Genomic DNA, 17,750 nt, shown 5'->3' with positions numbered 1-17,750 from the left:
GTTCAGATTTAAAGCATTTCAAATATTCTTTACTCTCTAAAAATTAAACTGTAAAGAAAACCTATGAGTAATTCTATTGTACTGTGAACATATGCCAAAATAATTCTAAAATAAAGTTTTTTGCAGATCTACACTATGATTGTACATCTAGACTTGTTTACTTTCCCACAGTGATGCAGTCAATGAAATAATCTCTAATGCAGGACATGTTGCTGGCTATGTGATTAGTATGCATGTCTTTAAAAATCCAATTGTTAGTGTCTGCAGTCCAGGTATGGACTTCATCATTACAAGAGGGCACATTCGCTACCGCAGCAGACCTGGTACCAGCATTCACAGATGTGTGGTTCTCTCCACATCCTCTGCCAAAAACATCTACTCTGTAGGCAGATCTGCCATAGGGGCTTACCAACTAACATCTTTGCTGGTCTAGGTGTGCCATCTTCAGCTAGGGCCTGGAGGCAGTTTTAAATTCTCGCTAAGCAGTGGTGTGTGTCACAATCTCAGTATGTACAATTCATGAGAATTAGCTTCCCTGTCATAGCTAGGAGTTAAGAAGGCTTCAAAGTATGTTCAGTATTGAACTAATTTCCATAAGATTCTGGGCACCTGCTGTTTTGTACCCACTTCTTTTGACATCAGTTCACGGAGGTCATTCCTTCTTCTTGGCACTAAAAAATATATACATCTGAAGTTTTACTTATGTTTTTATGGTTCAATGAAGGAACTTTAGTCCTCTCATAAAAAAAAACTAGCAGGGAAATAAACTCGCCAAAAAATCCGTGCTACATGATGCACTGAATTGTAGATTCAGATCTGAGTTTTTTCTTGCCAGAGGTCTTCTTCTGAATATTAGAAAATTTTGTGATGCAGGACTCACCATTTTACTATTTCTCTCCGATAAGAGCAAGCTTAGAACAGTCTTTGAAACAAAGCCTGAATTAAGAGATCTGTTTACAAATGTGAGCCTGCTTTCAATCTTCAAATATGTAATTAACTGTGACAGTCTGCTTTGCTATTTAATAGAATTACAATTTGGCATCTTCTTCATCAGGCTTTTTTATTATTCTTCAAAGTAACATAGCACACAGTAGAGAGTAGGTGAATTTGCTTGTAACCTGTCAGAAATTTCTGGTTTAAGGTAATAAAGGAGGAGAGTCCTGTGTGCTTAATAATGTGATATTTGGACAGCTCCTTGACTCCTACTAATGGACAGTATGTGCCCACACCACTTAGAAAACAGATGATATTATTTCCCTCATTAAAAAGAGAGTAGTAATATTTTTTCATACCTTGAAGCACACACTGTATTTTTTATTTGGGTTGGATTTTTTTCTTAAAAATTACACTCTGTTTCTGTTATCCAATGTAATACTTCCCAAAGGAGAGGCAAATGGCTTATAACATAAGAAAGGTGATTAGTACACTCTCTCCTTGAGAGTGCTCAGCATCTGTGGGTAGAAAGGGAGAAAGTGCTGCTGCTGAGCTTAAGCAGACATGCTCCTCCATTGCTGAGGTGGAGCCAGCTCCTGCAGCTGTGCCTTACGAGGAGGGCTTTTGTAAAACTGGCTTGGTTCAGGTTAAAACTAGCATAACTAATTGCTATATAGTGCAGAAAAGTGTTTTGAGACTTGTGATTAAAGTGAAAAACAGAGACTGAGCAGCAGTCATAAACATACAGCTTATTATGAGGATTTTTCTAGGCTGCAAGCTGATCATTTTCACCAAGCTATTCCTCAGTTGCTGGAAAAGTAGGAAAGCCAAGGTGCTATCCAGACAGTGTGAAGATGGATTAGTACAAATGAAAGAATAGTAGAGAGGGGGAAATTGCTGTATTTTTAAGCACAAAAAGGACTGGACCTAAAAACAGAAAGAAAAAGAAAAAACAGACAATCATGACATATGTTTCTTGTATGTCAGAAGACAGCTGGTTTCTTTTCCATTAAGCTGTTTCTCAGTCAAGTGGTTTTCTTGTAAGCAATCTCAAGTATTCTTTTAAGTAAAATAACAGAATTGACAATTTATTGCTTCCATTAACATTTTAAAATATTTTCTATATATTTTCTATTTTTAAAATATTTTCTATATCACCTCAAGTAGGTCTATGTTTGGTGCAGATATTTTAGTACTTAAAGGGTCTGTTTTCCACTAGAAAATATAATTATTAGTACAAAATCACTTTTTTGAAAGGGTTTATTTGTTTTATCTTAGGAAATGTAATACTTGCATATTATATGAGGGATTATTTTTATAGAAAAAGTAATAACAGATTTTCTCCTTCCAGGAAAAGTCTTCCTATTTAGTACTGATGAATTAATTTAAAGATGACAAATCTGAATGCCCTAAGCACTATGACTCTTGTCTCTCTTGACATGGCTTTTAGAATTGCAAAGAGCTGAAGAAGGTCAATGGTGTTTCTGGAAATATTTGAAACTTGCTTTAAAATATTTTAAAATGTTTCAAACTGTAGATGTTTTACAATTCATGTTTTAAATAACCCAATAATATAAAAATTCTTTTTTCAGTATATTTTTCAGCAGGTCTCATGGGGCTTTCCAGTCCCAAACCCAAACAAAATCCCATGATGCATAAAGGGGCACTTCATCTCCCCCTTTAGAGCAATGCCAAGATATTCTGAGCTGTATAAAGAGGACTGCTGAATTCTTCTGATACACCTGAACCTAAGGGAAACAATCTATATGAAATCTATTTTTTCTTTCTCTTTATGCATTCTATGCCTCTTTTTTGGAAGATGTATATGTAGTCTGGATTTCTGCCTTCTTCTTCTTTCTTATCTGTATATGCTTCAATTTTTTGTCTTACCTTTGTGTTGCTGTTTCTTTGTGGAGACCATTTGGAATTTTAGAAGGCTTTGGAGGGATTGTGGGTGTCATAGTTTGACACAGAAAAAGAATTTTCTCAGAAGGAAGAGGTCAATTTGGATATTGACCAACGGAAGGTGGACATGCCTCTGAGAACACAGAGGGGTTAAAAGCAGAATTCCCAGGAGAACTCGCTCTCTTTGGTTCTGGTCAGGGTGCAGTGCAAACCTCCCCTGCCCGGCGATGAGCTGGGTACAGGAGGGGAAAACCCACGTGGCCTTTGGAGGTAGGCCCAAGGGTGGAGGGACTGGAGCTGAGCTGGCCCCCTGCAGACGGAAGGGTGGAGAAATCTGGGATGTCTCCGTTCCTCCCCAGAGTTGAGAGAGAGAGAGAAAAAGCCAGCAGCAGTTTTGTCAGCAGTTCACCACAGGAAGGAGAAGAGCTGGGGGCCGCAAGGTGTCCAGCTGCCTGTGGGAGCCGGAGCCTGGGCATCGAGCCATCCTGGGAGTTCGGACTTTTAACCCTTCCTGAGAAATGAAAGCTTTGTGAAATTTCACTCCTCAGTTTAAAAAAAGAGGAAGAGAGACAGCTTGGACCCTGGGATGTTAGAAGGAGAAATTCTAGGTGGGAGGAGATGATGGAGGGGCTTTTGGCTGGATTTTTTCTTGGTAGCCACAGACTGAACCAATCTTCTCCTCCAAGAGAGACTGTATTTTAGGAGGATGCCAGTGAGCCAAGAGACCTGCTTCAGCTGGGAAAAGACAGAAGTGGAACGAACAGAAAAAAGTTAGGGGGTTTGTAGTGGTGACCCCTGTCCTTGAAGAAGAAGAAAAGAAGAAGACCTCTGTTCTTAGACCCTTGGCCCCAGGGGAAAATGGGTGGGGGACTGTGGTCCCAAAAATTGAAAAACTGGTTGTTTTTTCCCCTCTTGGCAGGGCATACTTGAAAGGAAAAATCGTAAAAGCAGTCTGTCCATCCATGCATTGGTCTTGAGAGCACTGTGCATGGAAAGGAGAAGGGTCACCATGGCAAACTTTTTCTCCGGGCAGTGCCATGTGAGACATGGCAACACAGGATGTGGAGCTGTGTTTCCTGGGGGGTCTGTGGCACAGGAGAGACTCCTCTCATCCTTGATGGACTGAGTATCGATTGTCTGGAAGTGGAAACCTGACTGGGTCCAGACTGTGTTTCACTATAGTTTGTTGAAGTTGAGTGGTGGGAGGAGGAATGCTTTGCAAAGTTTTCATTTTAATCTTTGTGTAGTTTTATTTCCTTTCTTTTTTCTTTTATAGTAGTAACTTAATAAAGTTCTTTTCCTGTTATTAAACTTAAGCCTGCTTTTCACAGCATTCAATTAAGAGATTGCATTTTCATAAGGGCACTGGTATTGTGCCAGTGTCAAACCATAACAGTGGGTTTGTTCTCTTACACAGTCAAACTTCCTGAAGCATACAGTCTTTGAAATGCTGTTCTGCTATTTTTTTGAAGTGGCAGGGATTTATAGGTATTGGTTTTTCTGTTGTAAGAAATATTAAAGCACCCCTCTTGCCAGTTGGTGTTCTACATAAATAAACTTCTGTGTATTCAGTGTTCTGTCTGTTAGCTTCTGAAGCTTAGACAACTTTGTCTGAATCTGATTCGAAGTGGACTAAATTCGCACATGCTTCATGATAATAAGCAGTTGGGTGGAAGAAAAAGGCTTGAATACTCAAACACTATGAACAGATGCACTGAGACACTGGGGGTATCCCCATGGGAAAGAAAATTTGGCTATGATTGAAATGACATGTAATTGTGTCTTAAAGTAAAACAAAGCTTTCCCAGTTATCTAATGATGGAATTATTTTTGCTTCTTTTTTTCTTTATTAATTAAGAACCTAGAGCACATAGACTACTTTAGCCAGAGGAGGGCAACAGCATAGCTGAGCTCCTTGTGGCTGACCATCACTGAATGACAGAAAGTTAAAAGTGTTAAAAGTGTTTTGGTTTTTTTCTTTTTTTTTTTTTTTTTTTGGTTTGGTTTGGGGTTTTTTGGTGGGTTTTTTGTGGGTTTTTGGGTTTTTTTGTTGGTGTTGTTATTTTGTTGGGGGTTGGTTTTTTTTTTTGGTTTTTTGTTTTTTGGGTTTTTTTGGTTTGTTTTTTTTTTTTTTTTTTTTGGGGGGTTTTTTTTTTGCTTGGCTTTTCTTATTCAGCCTAAGAATTAAGGATCAGAACACAGTGCATTGTAGAAACTGTACTAAAACTCAATTCCTCTGAATTGCTTTTTCTGAAACACTGCATGCGTAGGGATTTCACTTGTTCTCTCCTGTGCCACCCCTAGTATGTCTTTGCCCTATCAGTCTCTTTAAAATCAGTCTGCTTTAAAACTGGCAATAAATGTGGCTATGATGATGCTATTGAAGAAATTTGAACTTCAGTTACGAACTGCTGACAGCATGTGTATTGCTGTTAAGAGATTAATTACAAGATTTTTGTTTTTACTATTTTTCCTTGGTCAATAGAATTCAAGTTACACATATAAGAGTCATGCTAAGTCAATTGGACCTGGGTCATCCTAGTACAAGAGAAAGAGTCTAGCTTTCGAAAAATACCAAGTGCATTATATGATAAAAGGAACATTGTAATGTGGTGAATATAAACCTCTGTTCCATGTGGAAACCCAGGGCAAGGGGAATATTTCTCTGTCTGCCCTGAGGGGTTCTACTCTAGGGAAGTGCTGACTTTGACCTTCATTCATGGAGAAGGCCTCCAAAGCCTCACAAATAAACTAGAGACCACAAAAGTGTGAAATAGATTATAGAGAGTAGTATGGTATATCACTTGGGTGAGAAATTTAGGTTTTAGGATTTTTAGGATGTTGTAAATGGGAACAAGATGGAGGGTATAGGGTGTTGTCTCTTGTTCCTTTTTCTTCCTTCTTCTTCCTTCTTCATGGGCTTAGGTAATTGGGTAGAAAAATCTGCATTGTGGGTCTTTAGGGGTCAGTATTGGGTTAGAAGGGAAAATAATCTAGGTGTCACTTCTTAATTGGGCAATTTAGTTTTTGATTATGCTTAAAAGGCCTTGTAACACGAGATTGTTAGCCATTTTATACTGTTTTCTTGCATGCAAGGTCTGGTGCAGACAGCATGCTGAAATTTTGATAACAATAAAACAAGAAGCTGAAGACCAAAAAAGTGCTGTGCGTGTCCTTTTCCTGGCACAAAACTGCTCCAGGAGAGTTTCCCCGGTCAGGGGAGCCCCTGGGGGAGGCCCAACAAGGGGCCAACAAAGCCATAGTTCCAGTATAACATTAATTCATTATTTTGTTGAGCCTTTGAATCTTAACTTTACATGCTAGTTTCTGCATATTGAACTGTGCATGCTAGTTTGCCCTTTCTGAAGTTCTATCCCATCTGAAATATACTTAAAGTAGTACAAAGGGAGGGGGAAATTAGTCATATCTGGACTGATGGCTGTAACCATGTTTCCATACCAAATTATAATTCAGAATTTTTGCTTTTCACCTTGTCTGTACATAGTTAAGAACTTCTAAAATGCCCCTGCAGAACTGACAGACTGACAGTTGAATTTTCAGTGCAGCCTGGAGCCTAATTTCTGGCAGCTAGTAAGATATGTGATAACGGACATCTGATTCCATTAAAATGCCTTTGAGAGTTTTAGCTTTGTTAACCAACTGTGTTACAAAATGAGATTTCTGTGGAGGCGCATTTCTGTAAGGTAGAGAACAAAAAATATCAATCAATGAATAAAGTAATAGAGTGCACCTGCTCTGTAAACATCACTTCCTTGCATAGGTGTACCAATTACACTCTTGTTCTCCCACTTTTCCTTCTGAACTTATGGCTGCTAGTGAACTGTGTCTGCATGAAAAAGTCCAATGTCACTAATGTTACCATGTACCTAATTGTTTACTCTTTCTTTTCCCTATTTTGAATTACAAAATGCTGCCAAAATTTACACATGTGTAATGTGGAAGTAATGTATTTTGGGATTAATGAAATTATGTGACATTTACTGTGACATAGTTTAATTCATTAATTAAATATTGACATTCAGGAATAGCATAACTTTCTGATCAAATTTTAGTAAATGCAAAAATAAATTGTACAGTTAGTCACATATGAGCTTCCATTTATCTAGCTATTGTTAACATATCTATATTTGTTTATTTACATTCCTTTTTTCCAAGTATTTTGAAGATTTTTATGTTTACTAGAGAAACTTTTAAATTTTCAGTTATGACTGAGCTTTGTAACTTGGGCTTTTGGTTGACTGTACTTTCCCTTCTCTTTGCAGTAAAGGCTTACCTTCAAGTTCAACATTCACTTTGGAAGACAGTGCCATCTATTTGACTTCAGAACAGAGCACATTGGAAATGGAAAATGATAATGCTTCAGTTTTGGATGTCTACTTAGTAAGTTGCCAAACTTCTTCTAATGGGCTGTTTTGCCTGTAATTGTTTTAATTCAGGCTCAGTAAGTGACTAAAATACCTGCTCAACTTCAAGATCCAGAGGTTTATTGAGATATTTTTTGTATGAAACATGCTTGAATTTGCATAGGTATGATTTGCCAAAGCAAATCCCTAAAGAATTTATATGCCTATTAACTATTGCATTAATAATGAAGTATGCCAAAACACCTTTCAGTTTTTCTCTAATGATAGGAGGTCTTTTCTGTTGTTTTCTATTGGAGGGAAAAAAAGACAAAACCCTAAACAACAACAACAGTGTCTTTCCTCTTCATGTAGAATACTTCAGAAATAGAAATTAAAATTTCTCAGGTTGGAAAGTTCTGTATTTATGTCACCAATTTTGAAGCCAGTAGAGCTCAGTATTAAATACATTAATGGCCCCCTCCTCTGATTTGAAGGGTTGTCCAGTTGTGACACCTGATTAAAAATGTATATTTTCTTTGCTCTTTCAGTTCCTAGTAAGCAATTTATCTGACTGCTGAAAGGTCAAGTCTATATTTTGTATTTGTATCACCTGTATTTCAAATGTTCTCTTGGTACCCATAGCTCACATTCCACAGACATAAAGGCAGTAGGAGCCCAATTCAAGTTCCAGTTGAGTGAAGTTTTTTGCACCTGATTTTTTTGGCTGTTCTGAAATTGTCAGTATAAATGCAGGGGGCAGGTATGTTAAGCTTGGCCTTTTTTCCCAAAGGCTTATTTTCATAAATCATAAACAATTCTGACATTATTCTAGTAATATTTCCCCTTGACTCTCATGGCAATGAGAGATGAAGAGATGAAGACTCAAAAGAGGGAAGTTTGTTCATGTTTCTAATAAAAGTTTCACAGATACATGTTTGTTTCCTTTCTAGATAATTTATTGCATGCTTTATTTTTCTTATCCCTAGAGTTACCTGATCTTTGCTTTGAGAAATCCATACTATCTTAGAATCATAAAACAGCTCAGGTTGATGGAGCCTCAAGAGATCATCCAGTCCAACTCTTGTAGAAAAGGGAGCCTAGATATTATCTAACAGCTTTTTGCACCACAGCTTAAAATCCTCCAGCAATGGGAACACTGCCACATCCCTGCAGTTGTTTCAGTAATTATCTGTCCAGAAAAAAAATTTCTTGTGTTCAGATGAAACATGTTTATGCCTGATCTTACATCAAGATTAAATATATTTGTCACAGTCTCTCTTTTTCTGTAGACTATGCCACTGATGTTTTTTCCTTCATCTTTGGCAGCAACGCTTGAGTGTGTATAGTACTCGGTTAACAGCTACTAATTTAATAGTCCAGCACACCTAGGGGAGTTGTTGGCTCCTCCCCCTGGGCAAAGCATCTCACGGTGGGATGATGTAATTTTATCAGTCATGCAGTGAGGCTTGATGGCCCCACCACCAGGGAGTTATCAGGGATGAGTCATGGAGGAGATAAGGAACACTGCCCCACCTGGTTTTAACAGATGGTGATAGAATACATACTTTTGGTTACTTCTTGCATCAGCAGTTAAGCAGAAGCCCAGGGAAGACACAAGCCAATTACTAGACCAGTCAGGGAAAAAGGTGGAGATAATGCTGGCAAGACAGAGGTTCTCAGTACCTTCTTTCTTCCTTGTTCAGCAGAGTGGCCAGAGCCAGACCATAGCTCCCAGGATAAAACAACACACATGTTGACCCACCAGTAGAGGCCTGCAAATCCTCAACTCACATAAATGCAAGGCCCAGAAGGGAATATACCCCAGGGTGTCAGCAGAAGTGGCTGATATTGTTGCAGGACCACTGTCCTGTTATTTTTGAAAATTCATAGAGATCAGGGGCATCCCTGATGACTGGAAGAGGGCAGATCTCATACCTGTCTATAAGAATGGCCCAAAAGAAGACCTAGTATCCTTATTACAGTCCTTGGGAAAGTGGCAGAACGAGCCTCTTAGGAATTATTACCAAATAAATTAAGCAAGTGACTGGGAAAATCCAGCACAGATTTATCGAAGACAAATCATGCCAGGCTAACCTGATCACCTTTCTAAAACAAATTACCATATTCAGTCAATATGGAGAAAGCAGTTGATGTTGCTTGCCTAAAGCATTTGACATGTGTCATGTTGTCCCCACAGCTAGACAGATGTCAAATATAGACTGGATGGGGGTGATCTGTGAGATGGGCAGCAATCATCTCACAGGCGATCAACATGTTTTACTGGGGCTGGCAGCCGCAGTCCCAGGTGAGTCTCCCAGGGATCAGTACTGGGCTCCACATTGTAACATCTCCATGAATTATCTGGATAATAGGACCAAAAGCACCCAAATGTGGTGACATTTGCTGTGTCACTAAACTGATGTCAATTGAGGGGGACACATCAGCAGGGAGAGCCACCTTGCAGAGATATGAGCAGGCTGGAAGACTGGGCCACAAGAACTGTGTAAAGTTCAACCAAGGAAAGTGCAGAGTCCTGCACCTGGGAGCACAAAACCAAAGAGCCTGGCCAGGCTTAGGACCCATGAGCTGTGGAACAGCCTTGCAAAGAGGAGCCCGAGAGTGTCAGCAGACAGCACACAGACACCAGGTCAGCAGTGCACTGCTGCAGCTACTGAGACAGAGTGGATCCTGAGCTGCATCCACGGGGCACTGATAAAGGAGAGATGTGGCCATCCCTCTTCACCAGCACTTGTCACACTGCACATGGAGTTGTGTGTCCAGTTCAGGCCCCCACAGTTCCAAAACAGATATGGATGAACTGAAGATGGGTCAAAGGAGTGCCATAAAGGTAGTTAAGACTGGGGAGAACTTGACATTTGAAGAAAGACTGCAAAAGTTAGTCTTTTCAGTCCACAAAATTTTCAGGAGGGACCTCAACACAGTTTTCCAAAACTTAAAGGGAAGACTACAGATAGTATTGAGATCATCCTTTTCTCTAGGAGCAGTGGATACAAGTTGTAGGGAGGGAGGTTTCCTCCCTAAGAAATGACTGTTTTTACAATGAGAATGATGCAAGAAGAATGATTTACAATAAGCGTGATTTTATAATGATGAATGTTTCACTGGAACAACTCCCCCAGGGGTATGTGGTAAAGTTCCCATCACAGGAGGTTTTCAAGATGCAGCTAGACAGTGATGCTCAATAATCTCATCCAGGCTGCCTTTCCCACAAAAGGTTGAATTAGATGGCCTCTTATGGGCCCTTTAGCCTGGACTGATCTGTGGTTCTTTTGGCCCCCTTTAAACAGTGAAACAATTTCTTCTTGATAGCTTTTGAATTTAGTTTATAAAGCAACAGTATTCTTTAACAATAATACTGTTTAGCACTGTGAAGTATTTCTTTTTAGGTTTGAAGTCTGTAGGGTGGATGGTGGAATGCTCTGGAAATCTAGTGACAGGCACAGGCTTTACCTTTTGTAAAGCTGTCTATATGAGTTTCAGGTGTGATCATCATCTCTAGTTAGTTTTAAGTTTGTAGAACATTCATTACTAATATATCTTGTAGACTGCAGTAAGCAGATGGGTATTCCACTCATAAATATCAACATAAAAATAATTAAAATCCAACTTTGGATGTCATACAAATACCCAATGTTTATTCCCCTGAGCAAAGGTCTGAAAGAATAAAAAGTTTTTAAGTGGAGAGAATCAGATATGCTTTTTGGAACTAGCAGCACACTTTTTCTGCACCCTGAAGAAACTGATTAATTCATACAAATAATTTTAATTATCAATTAAATGGAAGGAATAAATAATAAATTAAATTAATAATAATTAATAAATAGATTATAGGAGATAAAAAATTCTGAATTTGAAATGTTTATCTGCATAACTTCAAACAATAAAGGTTTCTTGCTTTTATGAATATGTAATACAATGATAGATCAGTTGGAAACAAATTATTCTGTCTGAGATAAATAGGTTTCTTGTATATAAACCAGAAACAGAGAAGGTAACACATTCCAATTTAGCACTTTCATGTAGAAATCTACTAAGCAGGGTTTTCCTTCTTTCTCTGGAAATACATTTGATCTCTTTTTAAAATTCCCTTGAAGCCCTATATATTGGTTTCAGTTCAGGCATTGTCAGTAAATGCTGTTGTCACTGTCTCAGTGTTCTATGGAACTTGATTAGTAAAAGATAGAAGTCCAATCTTGCAAAAGTTCCTTAACAAATGCAGCCAATCCTGAAGACTGTAGTCCAGCATCACTATGGAGTGCCTTAAAAGTGATAATTCCACTTAAAAAATAAGGAATAAAAGTAATCTTCCTTCTTTTGTTTTGCAGTGAAGTATCAAATTTTTGATTTTCTCTAGCTAAAAAAGCAACACATGCTATTATAAACTATCCTACTGTATTTTCTTTGCCTTCCCGTGAAATATTTACAAAGATATCTGATACATTGTACTACAATATCAGTAAAATCAGTAAGTAAGTAGTAATGCTTAGGTAGTAGTAAGTAAGAAGTAAGGCTTACATATTTAATTGATTTACTTCAAATAGGCTTGATTTCCCTTATACTTCCAACAGAAAAAGGACATGCATGTAAATAGCAGTGAAAAACTTCTAAATTTGTTCCATTGTGATGCTGTATAGGTTAAGTCAACTGGTGATAAATATAGGATTTTAATAAATAAATATGAGTCCAGTCTATAGGATCTTATGTCCTGCCTATAGGCTTTCATTAATGAATTATTTTTTGCTTACAGAATACTTCTGTATATTTAACTACAATACAAATTTCTTGGGTAGTACAGAAGTTTTCACATGAAAATACAGCATTGCCTCCTGTTGTTAAAGGAAAGGCTCATAAAATTTATATTTAGACATCACTGCTACTGAAGATATGGATTGCTAAGTGCTTCAGTAAAATAAAATAATGGAATATCTGTAGTGACGAGCAAGCCCAATGTATTTAGAGCCTGAATAGTGTATTTCTATTTTATTTGTGTCAGAAGAATTGCATAGATTATACTATTACATTTAAAATTACTTATGGTGTGGTTTATTTCCAAATGCCAATTTTATTATAGGATTTTGAAGTCTTAAAATAATATTGAAGATTAATTATGTATGTCAAAGCTGCTGTAGTTGCATAGGTTAGAAGATTAACAATCATTGGTCTATAAAATGCTTGTTTAGAAGCTGTCAAAACTTTCTAACTCTTCATACTCTTCAGTACTCCTTTTCTTCTGTACTCTCTCCAATAATTTTAATTAAATTTTAATCATGGTGTAGTTATCTTCAGGGTACTGTTGTGGAATAATAAAAAGTGCAGATGAAATTAAAGCAATTCCCAGGCAGAATACATGTAAAAACAAGCTAGAAGTTGTGCAGTCACACTGCACAGCATACCTCAAATTTTGATGTGTTGCTCTTTCTATGGAAACTTCAGTTTCTCTGTCTCACCATTTCCTCTGAAGATACTGGTGGAAAAACTTGGTAGGCTGAACTGGAATGCTGGGAATATGAGAAAGGAATTATGACCTCCTCATTTACAGACATCTTTTCTTTCCCCTGAAAGCATAATAATCCTTAAGATGTTAAGTGTGCATGGTAGAGCCAAACAAGCACTCTCCTCAAAACAGAACTTGTTTAAGGCTGAAAGGGGCAAACCAACTTGTTTTATACAGCACAGTTAACTGCTCCTTTCCTCTGTTCTTATCTATGTTTTCCCTGTATCCATCCATGCATCATCCAAAAAAGGAGAGGAACAAATGAGGCCTATGTGTCCCATAAAACTGAAACCTGGTTGGAGGTGAAAAACAAACGAGCAGTCAAATGTAGTTTGGCAGAGGTGTTCTTGCAGAAGAAACATTATCTAAGAAGGAACATTTTAGTCACCCTTGCATGAAAATCAGACACAGGAATTAGGTGCTTGATTAGATTAAAAAGGTACCAATTCAGATCACAAGCAATAGGTTACCTGAAGAAGCCAAGTGCTAAAATACCAGCACGTATTATCTCAGAACTTACATGTTTTCATGCCTGGAGCTTTTAAAACACCAAAAGAGGAAATCAGTCAGCTCAAAAACATATCCATGGAAAGAGTACTGGAGCACAAAAATGCTCCAAGACAAAAAGCCCCAAGTAGGCTCAAACATTGTAAATCCATTATCTATACAGTGTCAGACATCTCAGGCAGCGATTATAGGAATAATTCCCATAATGTCATTTGTGCATTACTTATCATTTTGGACCAAATTGCTACAGCCAAACTCAGTTTTTATTTTAAAAAAATGTTTCCTTTATCTGTAATCAATGAAACCCCAAAAGTTCTGTAGTGGATACAATGTTGCCTAAAGGATCATGTCCTGCACCTAAAAATAGATGGATTTCTTTCAAAAATAATACAGTACTGGACTGTATCTGGCATAAATATGAACATCTGAAAATCCCATCTTCTTAAAAGGGCATTAGTACCATCAGCAGTATTTCTGTGATTGACTCATACAGTTGGCAGTTGCTACAAGTTATTGTCAGATCTCTTTTCTCTAACTTTGTTATGCAACTTTTATTGGAATTTTTCACTGAAATGTTTTGTAAGGGTCAGAGGAAAGAGGACAAGAATAAGTTAGTCATGATTCCATTGCATAATTAGTGGAATACCATAAAACTAGCATCAGCAATACCAATAGCCACCTTAGTGCAAAGGAGTAATAAGTCCCAAGAGTTGGAAGCTGCGCTGTGTGATCTCTATATTTGTCAGAAATGGATATGCAGTAATTCATATCTGAGCTTTCAGACAGAAACAAGATTATGCTAATGAAAATTTTGATTGATTTTTCTTGGTTCATATAATATAATCTTGTTTATTGGTACTAGTATTTATGGCAGTCAACTCTACTTGCCAGACCACAGTTCCCAAGAGAGCAAGCAAACAGCACCTGAGAAATTGGCACTGTGCTCAATGGCATCAGTGATTATGGACACTCTAATACTGGTGCACAATACAGTAGGAAGTTCAAAGTTTTCATAGGTTCCTCAAGGTTCCAGGGCTAGTGCTAGAAGTCATAACAAAAACATTGATTTAAATCTACTACCTTTCTCTGAGATAAGCTTAAGAAAAGCCTTCAGAGATTTTTTTGTTCATAATCAAGATTAGACTGTTGTAAAACTATTTAAAGGTTAGTTAAGTGCTTGTATCAAATAGCATAATGTAAAGGTGACCTTAAAAATCTGTTTAATAAATGGGACCTTACACCTTTGTAGTGTTTTTTAATGAGGTTTTAGAGTAAGGCCACTACAGATCTCTCTGTTTTGATTTTGTCTTGCTTTATTTTGGATATATCAGCTGAGATGCAGTCAGTTTACTGCAATATATTCTTCAGCTGTCACTTTATCTTTAGTCTGAGTTGTCATAATAAAATGTTTAGTAAAGAAGAATTTCTTTTAATCTCTAACTCCACAGGGATGCCAAGATGTGATCAACTATTTCTATGACATGAGGGTAAACTGTAATCCATTAAGATTATAAACTTTTTTTTTACTTTTTTTTTTTTTTTTAAACTCGAATGATCACTACATTGACTGAACATTAATTGTGCCTGAAAGTTTTTTGATAGGTATGATTTTTCATCTGGGGAAAGGCCATCATGAAGAAGCTGAGAGCACTGATATTCATGACATACGAAGACTGCCACTTTTAAGTAGTAAATACCACAGTTCTGCAAAATAAAAATAAGCTGTTGTGAATTGCTGAGTGGTCTCAGATTGTTCTGTTTTCTCCGATATCCAGAGTGCTCAGCATTTTGCAGCAGCAAGTAGTTCAACTTCACGTAATACAAGTGTACTGCAACATCTACAAAACCCACGGGGGCTAACTGTTGTACAAGAAAAGAGACCCAGTGCTTTTGATTAGGGCTCAAGCTCATAAGAGAATCACTGCTAAATTGTACTGCAGCCTGTTTAGGGGAGGAAAAATGTTACCCGTTTATAATTCTGTAAGAAAACAAGTAAACACAACTCTTAACTTGTAATTTCTGTATTTACAGTAACAAAGAATACATGAAGATTAAAACTAAGAAAAGTGACCATGGTTAATGAAGAGCACCTTCTGCACTCCTCGTTTAAGGAGGATTTGCTAAGCCTAATAGACAAAGAGTAATAATCAACAGAACTAATTCTAAGAAGTGCCGGGATCTTTGAACTATAGAAAGGATTGATGAACTTGACAAAAATGACATGAGACATTCCACACTCTGCTGTCATCTGCCATTGCTTGCTCAACTGTGAAGGACTGTGTATTCAGGCCGCTTGCTTTTCAATATTGCCAATCACCTTTTTTGGACTCTGAAGTGATATTTTCTTATCAGCTCTCTCATGGTTTCATTTGCATGCATTCTGTAACTATGCACAAGCAAAATATATTTCCTACTTTACCTATTTAAAAATAAAGACAGTGGTGAATAAAATAAATTTCATTTTTCTGATTCCCTCCGTTCGAATTGCTTAGGCCCACATCAGTGGAAAATGGAACGGATGTTGTATGAGGGTTAGGGCAAATCTCTACACATACCATATGAAAATGAGCCTTGAAAGATACTTTCACTGTTGGTAAAAAGGAGATTAAAATATTATTTATAATATGGCCTTATGTTGTGTACATATATTGTCCTTGAAATATTTTTGATTTTACTTAATTTCTTGTAAAAGAGAAATTCTATAATTTATTTAGAAAATACTACTGTAAACTATAGTTTTATTGATGAATAAAAGATTTTTTTCTGAGGACTATCACTGCTGTCATTGCACTATTGATCTATACTGGACTTAATTGCATTTCTCAACCTTCGTGGGGCAGTCTTTAAAGGCCTCATGAGATATGGAAAACATCCTTTACCAGCTCTATAATGAAAAGGGAAATCTTAAAATTGGAGCAGGAAGGCCAAAGGAACATACTCAACAGGCACTGCTTTATAAAGCCATTTCAGGTTTTTCAGTATGGGTGATCATTTTAGGGTAACTACAGAAACTATTTTGGTTCCCTAATTTCCCAAGTAACAGGGACATAATCCCAAATGTCAGTGATCATCAGTCCAAGATTTCATGCTTTAATGCAATGGTGTATTTAAAAATTTGCTACAGATGTCACTTAGAAAGCTACTGAAGTTATTGGTAATAACATGTCTTCTAGGAGTAAGCATAGTAAACCTGTTAAATTGAAAACCTGAACTTGGCATTTAAAGTCCTACAATTATTCTTTGTACCTGTATGGAATTTTTCTTGTAAGTATTTGGTGTGGTGAATTTTTTAGTTTTGGCTTGGTTGGGGATGGTGGTGGTATATTTTTATTTTACATTGATGTAAACCTATAATCCTGATGAGTAAGAAGAATAATTCCTTAATTATGCGCAGTATAGAGAAATTTAAAGAGGTTTGGGGTTTTTTGTGTTCTAAGTATGCAGAGTCTAAGGCTTCCTTCACTCAGTGCCTGTATCTCATGATTACCATTTTTCTAGGCTTTAAAATTAGACTGCTTAATCTCAGCAAGATAATTATTCTGCAGAATTCCTCTGAGGAAAGCAAAACCAATCTGCATGTCCTATGAGTAAAACATTTTGTACATCTCTGTCAAGTGTCTGCTCCTTTATGCAGTATACAGGATATGTGTCTCTGTGCAAAGCAGATACTTGTCATTAGTCTCATTTGGGGAAAAACATTTAAGCACCCAATTAACCTTCATATAGAACACCCATGACAATTTTCCCCCCAATTACCTAGTAACTATAGTATCTTGTGGGAACTCAAAATGTCTCTCAGACATTTTTAGAGGTTCCAGGCCTTGGTCAGAAGCATTCTAAACCCTGGCAGACAACTGAAAAACAGCTGTGATTTTGAGTTTGAGCCATGGAATGAATTACCAACTTTGGAGGTGGAACAAGCAATCACAAAAGGTTAGCTAGTATAGTAAAAGTAGTTACAAAGTAGAGGGGAAATTTTTTTAGTATTATACAGGGGGGTTTTAACACATGTACAGGGGGGTTTTTACTTTGTACATGGGGGTCAGAAGTTCTAAGATGGAGGAAAGTGGGCTGATCCTGTTCTTCCTCCTTCTTCTTCCTTACCTCCATGTTCTTGGTGATGTTGGCACTCACAGATTGGTTTAGAGTAGAAAAACACTTGGCAACATAGGTAGTAGGTATTGGGGAATAATTGTAAACATGTTATACGTAATATATCTTATAAAAGATAGCAGCAGCCCTGGGCGGAGAGAGAGACGAAGAAGACAGCAGACAGAGAGGATGTCAGGGTGTGTGTGTGCCTCTACCCAGGCCACTGATCAAATAGCTGCAGTCCAAGAACATAATCTGTTAGATAACTAGCAATAAACTGCCTTGAGACCGAACAGCTAAAGCCTGCGGAGTTTTTCTTTGGAAGCACGGGTTGGAGGAGGAATTTCACCACCACATGAGACCCCAGAGCAAGGCCGGGGTTCTCATAGTATCTGAATTTGTCTTAGGAAGAACCCAAAGGATTCACAACTTAA

The 17,750-nt window shown here is 37.5% G+C and overlaps 1 protein-coding gene across 8 annotated transcripts in view; it reads left to right on the top strand.

Moving 5' to 3' along the window:
* Positions 1-15,997, top strand: part of PIP5K1B (phosphatidylinositol-4-phosphate 5-kinase type 1 beta) — a 97,919-nt gene extending 81,922 nt beyond the window's left edge. For all 8 annotated transcript variants that reach the window (XM_021530505.3, XM_021530509.3, XM_021530512.3 and 5 more), the window contains 2 exons: positions 7,122-7,239; positions 15,256-15,997. In XM_021530505.3, coding sequence (XP_021386180.2) covers positions 7,122-7,239; positions 15,256-15,258 — 121 coding nt within the window. In that variant the 3' untranslated portion in view covers positions 15,259-15,997. The remainder of the gene's footprint in view (positions 1-7,121; positions 7,240-15,255) is intronic.
* The last annotated feature ends 1,753 nt before the right edge of the window (positions 15,998-17,750 follow it).

This window comes from Lonchura striata, chromosome Z (assembly GCF_046129695.1).
Source record: "Lonchura striata isolate bLonStr1 chromosome Z, bLonStr1.mat, whole genome shotgun sequence".
In the NCBI taxonomy this organism is placed as follows: domain Eukaryota; kingdom Metazoa; phylum Chordata; class Aves; order Passeriformes; family Estrildidae; genus Lonchura; species Lonchura striata.
Note: the sequence above shows the minus strand (reverse complement) of the source record. Positions and strands in the feature narration are given on the sequence as shown.